General features: G+C 38.4%; 4 protein-coding genes across 10 annotated transcripts; 1 reads left to right on the top strand and 3 right to left on the bottom strand.

Moving 5' to 3' along the window:
• LOC6627815 (pseudouridylate synthase RPUSD2) lies at positions 1–5,002 on the top strand. Of its 4 annotated transcripts, none has more exons than XM_002051104.4 (10): positions 1–112; positions 228–563; positions 2,583–2,757; positions 2,811–3,033; positions 3,090–3,177; positions 3,239–3,459; positions 4,043–4,233; positions 4,297–4,559; positions 4,617–4,772; positions 4,837–5,002. In XM_002051104.4, the coding sequence occupies exons 1-10, from the start codon at positions 74–76 to the stop codon at positions 4,927–4,929; spliced, it is 1,785 nt and encodes a 594-aa protein (XP_002051140.2). In that variant the 5' UTR covers positions 1–73; the 3' UTR covers positions 4,930–5,002. The 4 variants fall into 4 exon arrangements, with proteins under 4 accessions (XP_002051140.2, XP_032293827.1, XP_015028127.1 ...); XM_015172641.3 differs by having other exon boundaries at positions 13–87; XM_032437936.2 differs by having other exon boundaries at positions 8–563.
• On the bottom strand, positions 4,988–9,960 carry LManII (Lysosomal alpha-mannosidase II). 2 transcript variants are annotated; one of them, XM_002051105.4, is made up of 10 exons: positions 9,645–9,960; positions 8,767–9,137; positions 8,500–8,705; positions 8,304–8,440; positions 7,797–7,930; positions 7,062–7,693; positions 6,787–7,007; positions 6,319–6,730; positions 5,812–6,254; positions 4,988–5,660 (listed from the first exon to the last, which is right to left on the bottom strand). In XM_002051105.4, the coding sequence occupies exons 1-10, from the start codon at positions 9,768–9,770 to the stop codon at positions 5,097–5,099; spliced, it is 3,246 nt and encodes a 1,081-aa protein (XP_002051141.2). In that variant the 5' UTR covers positions 9,771–9,960; the 3' UTR covers positions 4,988–5,096. The 2 variants fall into 2 exon arrangements, with proteins under 2 accessions (XP_002051141.2, XP_015028086.1); XM_015172600.3 differs by lacking the exon at positions 7,797–7,930 and adding an exon at positions 8,061–8,194 and having other exon boundaries at positions 9,645–9,959.
• A 116-nt stretch (positions 9,961–10,076) lies between these two features.
• On the bottom strand, positions 10,077–13,338 carry ppk10 (pickpocket 10). Of its 3 annotated transcripts, none has more exons than XM_070209470.1 (10): positions 13,210–13,338; positions 12,478–12,627; positions 12,376–12,423; positions 11,861–12,314; positions 11,679–11,797; positions 11,468–11,622; positions 11,335–11,397; positions 11,160–11,266; positions 10,973–11,087; positions 10,077–10,903 (listed from the first exon to the last, which is right to left on the bottom strand). In XM_070209470.1, the coding sequence occupies exons 2-10, from the start codon at positions 12,492–12,494 to the stop codon at positions 10,788–10,790; spliced, it is 1,194 nt and encodes a 397-aa protein (XP_070065571.1). In that variant the 5' UTR covers positions 12,495–12,627; positions 13,210–13,338; the 3' UTR covers positions 10,077–10,787. The 3 variants fall into 3 exon arrangements, with proteins under 3 accessions (XP_070065571.1, XP_002051142.3, XP_070065572.1); XM_002051106.4 differs by lacking the exon at positions 13,210–13,338 and adding an exon at positions 12,887–13,100; XM_070209471.1 differs by lacking the exons at positions 10,077–10,903; positions 10,973–11,087 and having other exon boundaries at positions 11,164–11,397.
• On the bottom strand, positions 13,221–14,128 carry LOC26530562 (uncharacterized). Its single transcript, XM_015173342.3, has 2 exons — positions 13,402–14,128; positions 13,221–13,341 (listed from the first exon to the last, which is right to left on the bottom strand). The coding sequence occupies exons 1-2, from the start codon at positions 13,904–13,906 to the stop codon at positions 13,331–13,333; spliced, it is 516 nt and encodes a 171-aa protein (XP_015028828.2). The 5' UTR covers positions 13,907–14,128; the 3' UTR covers positions 13,221–13,330.
• Between the last annotated feature and the right edge of the window lie 44 nt (positions 14,129–14,172).

The raw sequence follows: 14,172 nt of genomic DNA, 5'->3' as shown, positions 1-14,172 counted from the left end.
AATAATCGAACCAGTTTCGTGGAGCTCGCTGTTGTTGCGTTTTGTAAAAGTTGAATATTTATTTAATAACTCTATGAAGTATTTGCGGTACGCTGATAACACAATTCGCCTGGCAAGTGCTTAACGGACAACAAGTATCAGACAGTTCATTCTAGATACCTTAACCGTTGTTCAATTCGTTCGTTTTGCTGCCGCACACGTGTTGATGGTTTTGTTTTTGTTTGCAGTGCTATAATTTGTTTATAACAAGGCGCTTACTGAACGCACAAATCAAAGTTAATAAAGTAAATAACACATTTTGGTGTTGGCCAACAATGACATTGCCCAAGATCGTACGCCATGTGCAAACCCAGCACGGCGACGACTCCGTGGACGTGGAAAACATATTTCTCTTCCGGGCCAACGTGAACTGCACACGCGCCGAGGCTCCCGCCGCAGAAGTTGCCGGCGGCTCCTCCACAAATGTGGCTGAAATTGGCGCCGAATCTGATGTTAAATCAGAAGAGAACAATTCAATAAACGGTGTGTGGACCTATGAAGCCAGTGAAGATGGCGGTAGCCAAGTAAGCAAATATAAGTAGAAACATATTTTAAATGCTTCTACATATTTTATATATTTGTAAGAGTTAATTTTGTATAGTAAAAGGCTGAGCTGCAAACACTCTAGATGGTACTCTGTCCAGTTTATAAGCTCGAGGTGCTCTAATCGGATCACGATATCACATTGCCATAGTCCACACACTGCCATTGTGTTTGTTTAATAATAGTTATGAATAAGCAACACACACGAGACAATCAAAGCCACATCCAAGCTGGGCTGAGGGTCATTGTCAATGTAGAGAAAGAAAAACTAATTACGACAGCCTCTGTGGCATTGTTGCTCTGTTATAGAAATATGATGTCTTCCATAGACTGCATATTCTTTTATTTACGTACAGCACAAAGCAAACCATTTCCGTTTTACATATTTATGCACATGCATTGAGATTTGAATTTGTAAAATGGCCTGCAATTGCGCTGTTTGTGCAAACAAAATCCGATCAATCCGTTATGAATAATTTGCAACTATTTCGGCTGACGAAATCGGTGCAACATTTCAGTTTTTTCTCTTTTTTTTTATCAATCACAAATCACATGGACGAAAGAATACCGTCTCTCTTTGTTCCCGTTTTCCGTGCGACCACTAATTAGGTAGCTTATGCTAACCTCTACTAAATAAGCCCATGTACTTGCTACTCTTTGTCTACCGCAACAAACATTTTAGTTAGCTTACCTGTGTGCTGTCCGTGCTCTGACTAGAGAGCTTATAGTCGTTTTATTTTTTTTTTTTTTTTTTGGGGGCTGAGCTGTCTCCCGCTTTACCTTCATATTTTAACCGCGGATTTGGTATAATTATTTCTCATTTTGCCTTTCCTTTCTGCCATTTTGAAGGGTGCTTTCGACGCTTCGTGTCGTTGTTCCTTGTTGTTTGCGCTGACGAGCAGCTCCTTGTCAAGTTGGCCAACCTGACGCTTCCGCAATTATCAATGTTGGCAACAGCATGCCCGCCTCCTGTTAATGCCCTGTTTACCTGTTTTAATAAAAGGGCGTATTGGTTTAGTGTAACACATAATTGGGCCTGCAAAACGGTTTCGAGCCGAACCACTGTGATCCTTTTAGGTTCACGAACCGAATGTGGAGTGAGTTAGTTCGAAACGTAAGCCGAACTATCGACAATTTCTACTGCAGAACGATTTCAAGCCGAACCACTGTGAGCTTTATAGGTTCACGAACTGAATGCGGAGCCAGGAGCTAATTCGAACCGTAAGCGTAGCTATCGCCATTTTTTTTCGTTGTTTCATTTGTTGCGTTGCAGCCTCACTCAAATTCAAGTTTGTTTTTAAATACGTACACAGCTACATATTCATTTAATGCAAAGGGGATGGGCACAGGGTATTAACTAGTCGCACACTCTCGATTGGAACAGACGGACTTGTTTTTAAGTAGGTATCGCTATGCTCCTTAAATGTAAATTGCTCTAAATGTTTTTGTCTTCCATTATGCGCGCCTATTGTGTCACTTGCATTTAAAGTTGCTACAATACCTATGCACGTATGTGAGGTATGTAACTGTATATGTATGTATGTGTGCGATGTATATATGCGTTTGCCTCTGTAGTGGTGCTATTGAAATAAGAAATGTGTCTCGACATTAAAATAGAGAATGTCAAATGTGCGAATGTATTGGTGTTCTCTCAACAGCAGAGTTTTATTATTCTAGCTTCTTCTTTGTTTTGAATGCAGTTCTTTTCTTACCCCCACCCCCCGGCAGTTCCCGTGGGTATGGCAAACGTGATTGTGCTCGTCGCCTTCCTCTCTAAGATACGAATGCAGACCACTGTTTTATGATGACAATTTGGGTTTGTTACAATCCTCTATTACTTTTCCTGCAGTTAAAAGACTTTTTTTTTTTGTTGGTCTGTTTTACAGACTGCGTCTTAGTGTGTCATGCAAGCTCCTTGAACCTGGTTTTTTTTTTTAAACAGGAATACTTTAAAATGTGCATTAAGCCAAATGTTAACTGATTTCTCATTTCCGTTTAAGCTGGCCACGATAGCTGAGGCTTCACCTGTACAATTGCCAGAGAAGCGAAAGGCACCCATTGGGGCCGAGACTATTGAGTGCAAGAAGCCAAAATTGGAAACGAAAGATCCTAAATTGATACGGCCCGGCTTCAGCGAAGAAAGATATGACGAGACGTCCTATTATATAGAAAATGGTGAGCGTTAAATATACTCTTTAATGGATTTGACTAGTCATACGCAATTAAAGGTTTGCGAAAGGTTTACCCTTATTCTTTTACATTCACCACGTTTACAAAGGGACGCTGGGTGGGCGAGGGAATCTTAGATGTATTCTCACGTGAATTTCGTGCACATCCCGCTGAGGAATATAAGCGCAGCATTGAGGCTGGCACCCTGACAGTCAACTATGAGAAAGTGCCCATTGACTACAAGCTAAAGCATAATGATCTGCTGGCTAATACAGTGCACAGGTAAAACAATTGACAGCAAATTAATTATCATAAATTAATCAAATTCTGTTTTGCAGACATGAAGTTCCAGTTACTTCACAGCCCATTACAATAGTCCACATGGACGAAGACATTTTAGTCGTGAACAAACCAGCTTCAATACCAGTAAGCTTGTTATTGAGAATCTTTCAAGGGAAACTTAATTAAAAATCATATGCACACTTAGGTACATCCTTGTGGCCGATACAGACATAACACGGTCATTTTTATCCTGGCCAAAGAGTTTAATTTGAAGAATCTGCGTACTATACATCGAATAGATCGTCTAACTTCCGGCTTACTGTTATTCGGACGAAATTCAGAGAAAGCACGTCAAATGGAGCAACAGATACGAAATAGACAAGTACAAAAGGAATATATATGCTGCGTAGAGGGCCAATTTCCAGAGTAAGTAGCACTCCATAAAATAATTCCCAAAACATTCGACACAAAAAATTAAAACAAATAATATACAAATGCGAAAAGACCTAAACATATACATATGTACCCTATTAAAGAAATACCTTAACCGATTTGTTAAAGTTTAAATACCAATATTTGTAAACAATAATTAAGGCTTAATTATATCAATAACTAATGTATTAAAGCAATACTCATCAAATTGATGTAAGCTTTAAAAATAATAATGATATTTATACGTCCATTAGGCCGAAGGGTCTATACGTTTTTTGAATAGAAGGGCTATTCCGTTTAAATAATTAATGCATAATTTACAAACTATTGAAATAAGACGTATCCGTCAGATATATATTTATCTATGTTTGCTCTAATATTTCCATTCAGTGGTTCTCTTTACCTTTTTCATTTCAATATTTCTCTCTTATTATCACTTTTCCCATCTTTTTGTTTGTAGCTCTTTCTCTATTTTTGCTGCAACCTCCTCTTTTCCTTAGTAAAGTTCAGAAAATATAATTTTCGTACGAAATAATGAATATTATTTATCTATATAAGTTTATTTTTTGCATTTCAGTGGCATTATTGAGTGCAATGAGCCGATTGAAGTCGTTAGCTATAAAATTGGAGTTTGCAAGGTCTCACCGAAGGGCAAAGATTGCAAAACAACATTTAAGAGAATCGCCCAAGCTGGCGACTATAGCATTGTGCAGTGCAAGCCGCTGACTGGTCGGATGCATCAGATCAGAGTACACCTACAATATCTAGGTGAGCAGGAATATTTGACATTATTATTTGCAAGTTGTGTAAACTGCATCGTTTAATTTTCAGGTTATCCGATTGTTAACGATCCCTTGTATAATCACGAAGTGTTTGGTCCTTTAAAGGGACGCGGCGGTGATACTGGAGGAAAGTCCGATGATCAATTAATAAACGATTTAATTGCTATACACAATGCCGAAAATTGGTTAGGTATTGATGAAGAAGTCGCGATAACTGGCACGATCAAGAATCCAGCTATTGCTGTTGCCAGTCCAAGCCCAACCAACCAATCTGGATCGCAAGCCGTAATAAAGTCAACGCCTGAAGCTAAGGTGGAACTATTTAATATTTGTATTATTGGCTGCAGCTAATAATTCAGTTTTTATTAGATCACAATTTCGACGCAAACTGGCCATGAATCTGCCGACCTTAGATTTGATGCCAGTAAGGTAACTGCAGATCCACTCTGCTCTGAATGTAAGATGAACTATCGCGATCCGAAGCCAGAAGATCTTATTATGTATCTGCATGCGTGGAAATATAAAGTAGGTTCAAGCTGACATTATGGTGTGTCCTTAAAAAAAATAACGTAACTATTTGTAATTTCAGGGAGTCGGCTGGGAGTACACAACAGAGCTGCCAAGCTGGGCTTCTATTGACCAGGATAATTGCTTGCTCAGCTTAAGAAACAGACGCTGTTAAATTCACTAATTCTTGTATATAGTACAATTGTAATAAACAAGCAACTAGATGGTCCTAGTTAGTTATAGACTCATTTATGTTGTTCGTTTATTTCTTAAAAATGTTTATCCAGCTAAATCGACGGCTACAAATATAGGCGTTTTCGTTTTTAGATGGTATTCTGTGTGCTATTTTGCCAAATACACGACAAAGGTGCGTATCTCCATTGGGCTTAGCTCTATGAGATACTTTGCGCGATCATCTGTTTTTAGAGATACATTAATGCTATCTTCGTCAACATGTTGCTGTCGTCGTTTATGTAATTTGAAATGTCCCGCGTTGGCACTGCGCTTAAGTCGGTTACTTTGGGCGCCTAGCTCTCCAGGGCCTAGTCTTTCCTTTGAATATTCAACACCTAGCATAGGTTTTGCACCAGAGAGTAAGTGACCACCGTTTGCAGATTCCGAAATTGTGGCATAGGCTTCGTATGCCTCATCCTCCGGCTCAGGTACAAACTCCATACGTCTATGTTCGTCTAACCATGCATTTCCATCCAGAGTGGTCTCCCGAATATTTTCAATATTGAACGCACTAAGTACATCCTTAATATTGAATTGAACGTATTTCGAATAGCGCGAATCCTCGTCTTTCTCTAATATATGTTCAAAACGTACGAGCAACTCGTTGTCATGCCAAGGTTCCAAGGTAAGCAGATGCACAGATTTGGGTAGGACCAGAGAAATGCCAGTGTACTGGGAATTTTATAATTATAATACTAATAATAATAGTAATAGTAATAACGATAATAATAATGCAAATTATCATAATGATAATGATAATGATAATGATACTGATACGATTATAATAATAATGATAGATAATCAGGCGAATAGGTGTACTCACTGTATTTGTAAATGAGCTTAGCCATTGGTCGGATGTATATGATTCCATATTGCTGAAAAACTTCCATGACGGCAGCAATGTCTCCAGCTGCACAAGACGTTCGATTGCCTTTAGAGAGACATCGGCGCGTAGATAGGATTGACCCACAAACAAATGAGTTTTGCCCCGTGCAATCAGTCCCTCGCCGAATTCGGTTTCGTTAAGGGCTTCACCCACACCAAATGCATCGTCCTTTAATAAACGTCGATGTACCATTAATTCTAAGGCACCATCCTCTAATGAGCTACCACCCTGAGCTCTGTCTGTAAGTATAGCCATTCGAGCTATCGTATCCTCCAAAGCGATTTTCGTGGTGATCGGATAATAGTTTCCTGCCACAGTTTCCTGTAGTTTAACATTCCACGTATCACGATGATTGCGCTGACGTTTTATCATTTCGCGACCTGACCAAAAACGTTAAGCATGAAGTTGTAAATAAGAGGTTGACATATATAGTCTATAGCTCACCATTAGAGTCGGTAAAGAATACGCCTTCAGACTTAATGTCTGACTTGAAGCGCGTTATCACTTCCTTGCCAATTTCATCATCAATTGGAATGGGACCCACTAACCACTCAAATTCCGCGTATGTGCTCTGCTTATAGACTCGCACCACTTGGCTTATCCAATCGTTAAATTTCTGATGCACCTCTTCCACAAGTGAGCCCTTGTATACCTCTATTGTGACATGATCTGTGGCAAAACGTATATTGTTGTCTTTGGGTCGGAATATGTAGGCGCCTGAGGAACGATTTAGGAATTCCGCATTGTTTCCAGTAGCTCCTTCATAATATAAAAATTCCTGGGAAATCATACGCGTCATCCCATCAGCTGTTACTTCGGAGAGGAAGCCATTCGTATCGAATGTAAGTTTAATATTCTATAATGAAATTAAGGTATTATTGAAGCACAAACTTTAGTGCAAATTTAAATTACCTCGTTTTCAATAACAGTGTAGCTAGATTCTCGTTTTGGCAAAGCGGTGGGCTTTATATTAACTGGACTGCTGTCGTCTCTTTGTATATAATACGTCTTATAGCCCATTGCTGGCAGGTTGGAGGCCAGGAAAACTAGCTCGTACTCGGCAATCGAATTTCTGTGCTTGATTGCGGCCACAGGTTTGGGCACAGGCACCACTTGGGTGGTCAGGCTTTTGCCTAAAAACGAGTAAATTTAAATACATATATTTTAAGAAGAGCCTTATTACTTACCTGTCGGATCAAGGACAATATATTTGTAATCTGCAACTGGAACTCTTACATACTCCTTGGTTGTATGAGCCAGGGGATTGTAAAGTGTCAATGCAAATGGACTGTTCGACTCGGATGTGGCACAACTGCTTATATTTAGTAAGGTACATGTTTTAAATTCAAATGGCCGTTGGGAAGTGGGTTCGGATACGGGTCCGGTCGAAAATTGATTTAACACATTTCGTATGTTTGTCGAGCAGGCGCGCAGGGCAACACTCATACGTTTTGCATAGTCGAGAGCGACCTTTTCCTTCTCCGTGCCTGTCACAGCATCGTGGTGTTGCATTATGCCCATGGTCTCACGCAAGAACGTCAAGTGAGGATCAAATTCCTCCGATCGCTTTGGTGCCAACGCGCTCAGTTGCTTGCAAACCTGCAGGAAATGATTGCCGTCACGCTCGTAACGCTTCAAGGTGGGCCGCGAGGTGAAGTAGCCGGTCCAGTATGCATGTGGATCGGATGCATAAGGGAAGAAATCGTCACTCTTAGTAGGCCATGAGATGCCAGCATCGTGTAGCGACTTCAAGTAGCACGAGGGTGTGGAGTAGAGGAGATTTATATTCGAACCATTTGCCTGACGCTCGTTAGCGTACCTATAGTTGGGAAATATGGAAACAGATGGTATTTTGATCTCCAAATAAAAATCCTGTTGGATACATTAACTTGCAGAGTTAAAGAAAGCCCCTCACTACTCACTTAATTAGTTTATCCAGATTTTTATACCACATATCAGCATTCTGGTAATGGAAATCCTCACCCATTGTTATAAGTAAGTTGGGAGTTCGATAACCTGTAGCCATCTTATTAACAAACTCAAAGAACGCATCGATCTATACACAAAAAACATGTACTCTAATTACTTATGGTTTAAGGATCAACCAATGGACCAAACAAAATGAGGGGCTTTCGTTAACACAAGTATGCCAAAACAAACACATATACATTTATATATAACTTTACCGTATTAATTTGTCGAGATTCTTGTAATAAACTTGGGCAGCTTGATAAGTGAAATCGCCACCCATGGTTATAATTATATTGTTGGTGCGATAATAAATACTTTGGATTTTGACGTAATCCAAAAACGTATTAACCTGATGAATATTGGATGAGGAAATGATAAGACGCCACAAGGACAATTCATATGAAAGGATATAGAGAGACAATAAGTACAATAAGCGAAATAAAAGTGCTCAAACTTACGCGTTCCTTCACATTATTATCTGGGCTATGTTTGCCATCAATAATTGGCTGATCTGAGCAGAGGATGTCAAAACAAAAGCCATCTGGTGCTTGATAATTGTTGTACAAAGCGCCGGAGAAGAGATCCGACTTATCGCCTAATGATTTTATAAAACAATCATAAAGATGTCCAATTCGATTTAATATATTAGCCTACCCAAATTCGCGGAACCATGCCATATCATTTCGGCTTTTTGTGTCATTAGACGCTCATCCTTATCCTGATAGTCCAGGCGACCAAAGAACATACCATCAAATCCCATTTGCGCAAACATCGAAGCCATCTCTCGGGAATGTCCAAATGGATCAATTTGCCAGCCGACACGTGGACGACCGCATTCGCCAAACGTATCATTTAATTGCCTACAAATAATTTGTATTTACAATATTGAAGTTTTACAGCTTTAAGCCCACAAATACATACTTTAATCCCCAAGCGAATTGGTCAATTACGCTCTGATAGTGTGTTGTCGCCTCATCATTCATGCTCCAAGCTCCGCCAATAAACTCCAGTCTGCCTTCATTAACGAGCATTCTAACCTGGTCCTGCATCTCACTCGTCTGTTCCTTCCACCATTTGAAGAAGAATGCTGACTCCACGTATATAAAGCGTTTCTCTGGATCCCTCAGCAGTGATTCCACAACGGAATCAATTATATACTGCACACCAGCCTTCTGAATTCTTGTCTCACTCCCATAGTAGTATTGGTCCACAGTCTTCAGCCATCCAACGTCGTCGTGGGTGTGTGCTATTAGATGCACATTTAGCATATTTGGTTTCGTCGGATGACAGCTCTGGAAGTATGCGCAGACCGGAAAATTAAAAAGCAAATATAACTTATATTTTAGCCCGATTCGTTGAATTTATTTGAGGATGCTGAATTGAAACAATATTTCGCTGTCTGTTTTATGCCGTTTCGTAACAGAGCAAATCTAACGGTTTCTACAACGGTTCTTTTCCCGTTTCATTGGACATTGCCAGATCATATGTTAAACGAAATATCATGAAAATAAAGAACAACATATATGCACGAAAAAGCTAAAAAAGGGTTCTGATTTGCGTATTTTGCAGAACCTACGTATATACACATGTATGTACATACATATATATTTGAAATACTTTCTCAACCATGAACAGCTGATAAGAAAAAGTTAATAAATCATCTGCTTTAGATGCAGTCACACTTACAAGCACATACATTTGCACATTTGTAATATATTTGTATTTGTGATGCCTATGCAATTGCATACGTATGTATGTATGTATGTACTTTCCAAGCCTTTGAATGAAGAAAAACTTACCGAGTAACCACACTTGGCACCATCATCAGATTTCGGCACAGTTCTAATATTCCTGGGCTCCACATAATGCACAACACTGCTGAATATATATAATATTGCAAGCCCGACACCGATTTTGTCAAACATTGCAAATTAATTGAAGTAGCTATCGCCAACTAAGTGCGTTTCAATCGAAGCTCTTGCTTTTATAGTCCAGTACGATGTGCGTATGTATGTATGTATGTACCGCGATAAGGAACATATACAATTATAATGTACTTAGTTGAAGTGGCACTTCAGTATTTTTGCCAGCAAGCAAGCGGCACCAACCGGACGCGTGAACGATATAAAGCAAACTGAGCGGCTCTGGTTGGCAGCTTGAGCTCAGAACCTAAGAGAGAAATTTTTAATGCCTTGCGCAGGTGGCTTACTCCCGCTGAAGAGCGAGCATCATTATATTTAATGACGTCACATAACTCTCGCAGTGCAAAATTCTGCAATTCCTATAATTGCTGCCGGCTTGAAGATGTTAAATATAGAGATATATTTGAAGGCTTGTCATTTGTGATGTCACGGGAATCATTTGTTTATTTCAAATCAAGCACCTTCGTAGAACAGCAGTACGAGCACATGTGTATATGTGTATGTGCATGTTTTGCGTTGTGCTCTCGTATGCACAAGTGTATATGTGCAATTTATCAAGTTATCAATTCATTTCATCTCCTCTCTTCTCTTCTCCTTACCGTAAAAATGCCCATAAATTGGCGAAGAAATTGAGAAAATGCTTAATATTTTGCACGTACAATTTTCACTATGGTTGTATGGTTGTTAAATTCGGATGAACTTAAAATTAGTACTCAAAAGCGCGGTCAAACAATAGTTCTTAAGTGGAACACTTAAGTTTGTATATGTACTAATTTATACGATGTGGGGTTATTTAAATTGTATTGTACTTTAGCTGATAGCAACAGCAACGGTACTTGATATTTACAACAGTAATACATACAAACATGTACACATTTCTATTAGGTACATACATACATATCTACATAGTTCGTCTATAATTTATACATACATACGTTATTTGTTTTGTTTTGCAGATGATATGTATTATTATTATTATTACTATTATTATTAAAAATTTGCATTTAGCCAAACATTATTTTAAATTTCATAGCCAAATAAATGCCAAAGTAAGCGCAATGTAAAAAAATATACAAATTCAACTAAGCCCAGCACGCTAAAGCCCAGGTAGAGGCCGGCAGTTCCGCCTATTGAAACTGAAAAGATTATTGAAAATAAATAATATATGTATTTATATTTAATATCATGCCCAGTGTGCAACATACCCAAGAGATCCGTAAAGGAGAATATGACTTGCCTCTTGAATTGATTCCTTGGCCAGGTGTTCATCGAAATGGAACTGCCCATGCTGCCCAGCAACTGTTTGGCTCCCCGCATGGGCTGAAATAAAATGAAAGTAAATTAGAAAAAATATATTTATTTTTTTAAATAAAATTAAATATATATATTCACAAGCGCCCTTTTCAGTTTGAGTATAGCGTCTATACAATTTTGTTCGCAATAACATTCTGCTGATTCCGCACGATTTCCGTCCTTCTTGTAAAATTTAAGAAAATAACCTTTAAGAAATATGAATTATATATACATAATTATGTTTATCGATATGTAATAAATATACTAAACTGACTGGCATGCCTGGGAAAGCAGGACTTTAAAGTTTTGTAATTGCATACAGGCTTCGGATTTGCAACTAAAATGGTTTTGAAAGTAAATTAACTGGCAAATGGATATACATAAATATGAGATTATAATTAACTTACTTTGATTTGGGTAAAAATGGGGAATACATTTACATATTTTATAGGCCAAGTTGATGCGGCACTCTTGCTGGCAAATATTTTTGGTATAAAATGGATAATGCGTAAGATTTGATTCATGATAGAAACGGCAGTTCCTTTGGCTTATAGACGTTTCACTGGGATATAGAAATATCTATTATATATGAATATATGCGAAAATCAATTTACTAACGTCCTGAAATTTGATTCAGCAACTATTTCCTCGACTTCCGGTTCATAGGTAGCTCCGTCATGTGTATAGCCAAAATTATTATCCACCTTCATAACTTCAAAGGCAGAGTGTATATAGCTCTAAATGAAAATTATACAATTGACATTCGATCGCAACAGATACAGATTACCTTCATTACGTACATCTATGGCCTCACACTCGAAGCCTAACAGGGTAAATCCCATATCACTATCAAAAAAGGTTGCCTGCTTAACATCAATAAATCGGTGCAAGTTTAGATACTTATTAAATTCCGGATATTCGCCAAAGATTAGAAACCGTGAGCTGTACTCCTCGCCCAGGTAAGAGCTGCACAGGTAGCACAGCCCGAACTCAGTGAGGATCTGCCTGGCCCTCATGTGTATCTGGCCATCAACGCAGCGAATACGGATCGCCTCGATTGGCTCGTAGGTGCCATCATATGTGAGATTGTAAATTAATTCCATATAGTGTTTGGGTCGAATGCCCAGCGAATCTAGTGTACCATCAATACTATCATATTCTGGTATATTCTGAAAGTTGGTGTACGTAGAATTGGCTAAATTTTCTAGAAAATCCCAAAACTCCGTCTTCTCACGTCCTCTCAACTTATTTACCCTAGAATACAATTAACAAAATTGTTGTAAAAAGCTGAAAAATCAATTGAATGCAATCTTACCGACAATATTTGTCGAAGAGGGTTTCATTTATGCGCCGCATGGGACATCTAAAATATATATGATTATCATTTAATTTTGAGATAAAATATAAGCTCAATCACATTGTTATGCTCGGCATTGAGGTATTCCAATAATACGAGTTCCGCTCCAGACCGATATGCGTACTTTTTGTGTGAAAGCGATGCACGGAGGATAGGCAGGATATTATGCAGAAATAAATGGACGCGATCAAAAGTATAAACCACAATAATCTGAAATGAAATAATTATTTATCATTCTGTGACTCTCTTGAAACTATTGCCACCAATGCTGCACAAAAGACACCTTTTCCATTTTTAAATTGAAATTATTTTCCAATTTTTAGTAACTCTTTGATAATTTATTAACTAATTGTTAAATTAATTTTGTGGCAAGGGAATAATTTACAAAAAACTATTTCCTTTATTAGCTAAGGTGTCAAGGGTCGCCTTTTGGTTGAATTAGGTATAATAGTGTTAAGGCCCAATTTACCTCTCCAGAAAAAGTAACATGCTCTTCACTAAATAACGAAAACCATGAATACAACATGTATTTAAGTACAGACGTATAAAACTAAATGCCATTATTTAATTCTCTAACAGAAGTGTTTTGCGCGCACGCCAATATCAAAGTGAAATGGTCGAAATAAATTTCTACTTTAAAGCCTCACTCTAAAGGTTTTCGAATAGAGCATATTGTTTTTAAAGTCACCAGAATTAAGAAAAAATATATTTGTAAAAATAAAATCTTGATCTTGCTTTTAATAGACCATCACGTTCAGATCCGAAATCCGAATACCCTGCAAGAGAACTCACCTATTATTATCCGGCTAAGTGATATCTAAAAGTCGAAACAAGTTGGCTCGTAGATTTCGGTCGCGTGACAAGCTCACGTTTGCTGAAGTAAACAATTAAACATGAGAAATCCATTTTGGTTTTAATTGAATACTGAGACATATAAATGAATATGTTAACTGAGACCTTCAAAAATTAGGATTGTTCAATTACATCGAGAGGCTGGTTGACTGATAATCGATTTTGGCGCGCAGGAACACTTGGAGCTGAACTTTCGCTCGTCACAGGATGAAGTACGCTGCGGCGGTGGGGGTCGCTTTCTTCTCCGGCAAACGTTGGGTTTCTTTTTGGACTCACACACATTAAAATCAACATGTTGCGACATACGCTCCTGCACAGTGTTTACCACCTTCTGGCAGATCAGGCAGGTGACAATTGATAATACCAGGATACAGCCTAAGACTAGCAAAATGAGCGGCACTTTCCACCAGACTTCATCCTTGTCATAGCCGTCTGTAGCCAGAAGCTCGGTGCTTCTTTTGATTGATCTATAACACTCCTCGGCGCTTATTAGGCCAGCCTTCGATTTCTGGCCACCATCCTTAAAGCGTTGATTGACGCCGCTTTTCGGGAACTGCGAGCGACAATCGGCACAAACCTGATTAAACCAGGTTACACAGCGTTTACTCTTATCGTTGTATTTACAATAGGGCTGCATAGTTATTTAGTATGAACTAAAAGTCAGCAAGCCTCTCTAGTCCATTTAGTATTTGACAATAGTTTCAGGGAAAGGCGTGCTTGGACTATGTTTTATATAATACAATACTTCCACTATAACTAAATTTGGTTTAAACTTTAAATTAGGCCAAATACCTCAGCAACTCATAGATTAAAAGTAGCGCAAAATTGTTTAAATTAAAACTAATCTGAAGAGTACTTGAAAATAAAGAATTCTCAAGCCAGAAAATGAATTAATTAATTAAC

This window comes from Drosophila virilis, chromosome 4, assembly GCF_030788295.1.
Source record: "Drosophila virilis strain 15010-1051.87 chromosome 4, Dvir_AGI_RSII-ME, whole genome shotgun sequence".
NCBI lineage: Eukaryota > Metazoa > Arthropoda > Insecta > Diptera > Drosophilidae > Drosophila > Drosophila virilis.
This window is presented reverse-complemented; position numbering and strand designations above follow the sequence as displayed.

Excerpts from the sequence above, each read along its gene's own strand:
- LOC6627815 (XM_002051104.4), top strand. The coding sequence starts at position 74 with ATGAAGTATTTGCGGTACGCTGATAACACAATTCGCCTG. Across the intron at positions 564-2,582 it reads GTGAAGATGGCGGTAGCCAA|CTGGCCACGATAGCTGAGGC; the intron begins GTAAGCAAATAT and ends TTTCCGTTTAAG. Across the intron at positions 4,773-4,836 it reads TGCATGCGTGGAAATATAAA|GGAGTCGGCTGGGAGTACAC; the intron begins GTAGGTTCAAGC and ends TTGTAATTTCAG.
- LManII (XM_002051105.4), bottom strand. The coding sequence starts at position 9,770 with ATGTTTGACAAAATCGGTGTCGGGCTTGCAATATTATATATATTCAGC. Across the intron at positions 7,694-7,796 it reads AATCTGGATAAACTAATTAA|GTACGCTAACGAGCGTCAGG; the intron begins GTGAGTAGTGAG and ends TCCCAACTATAG. Across the intron at positions 6,255-6,318 it reads ATTCTTTACCGACTCTAATG|GTCGCGAAATGATAAAACGT; the intron begins GTGAGCTATAGA and ends GTTTTTGGTCAG.
- ppk10 (XM_002051106.4), bottom strand. The coding sequence starts at position 12,978 with ATGGCATTTAGTTTTATACGTCTGTACTTAAATACATGTTGTATTCAT. Across the intron at positions 12,424-12,477 it reads TCAATGCCGAGCATAACAAT|ATGTCCCATGCGGCGCATAA; the intron begins GTGATTGAGCTT and ends TATATATTTTAG. Across the intron at positions 11,398-11,467 it reads CCATTTTTACCCAAATCAAA|TTGCAAATCCGAAGCCTGTA; the intron begins GTAAGTTAATTA and ends AAACCATTTTAG.
- LOC26530562 (XM_015173342.3), bottom strand. The coding sequence starts at position 13,906 with ATGCAGCCCTATTGTAAATACAACGATAAGAGTAAACGCTGTGTAACC.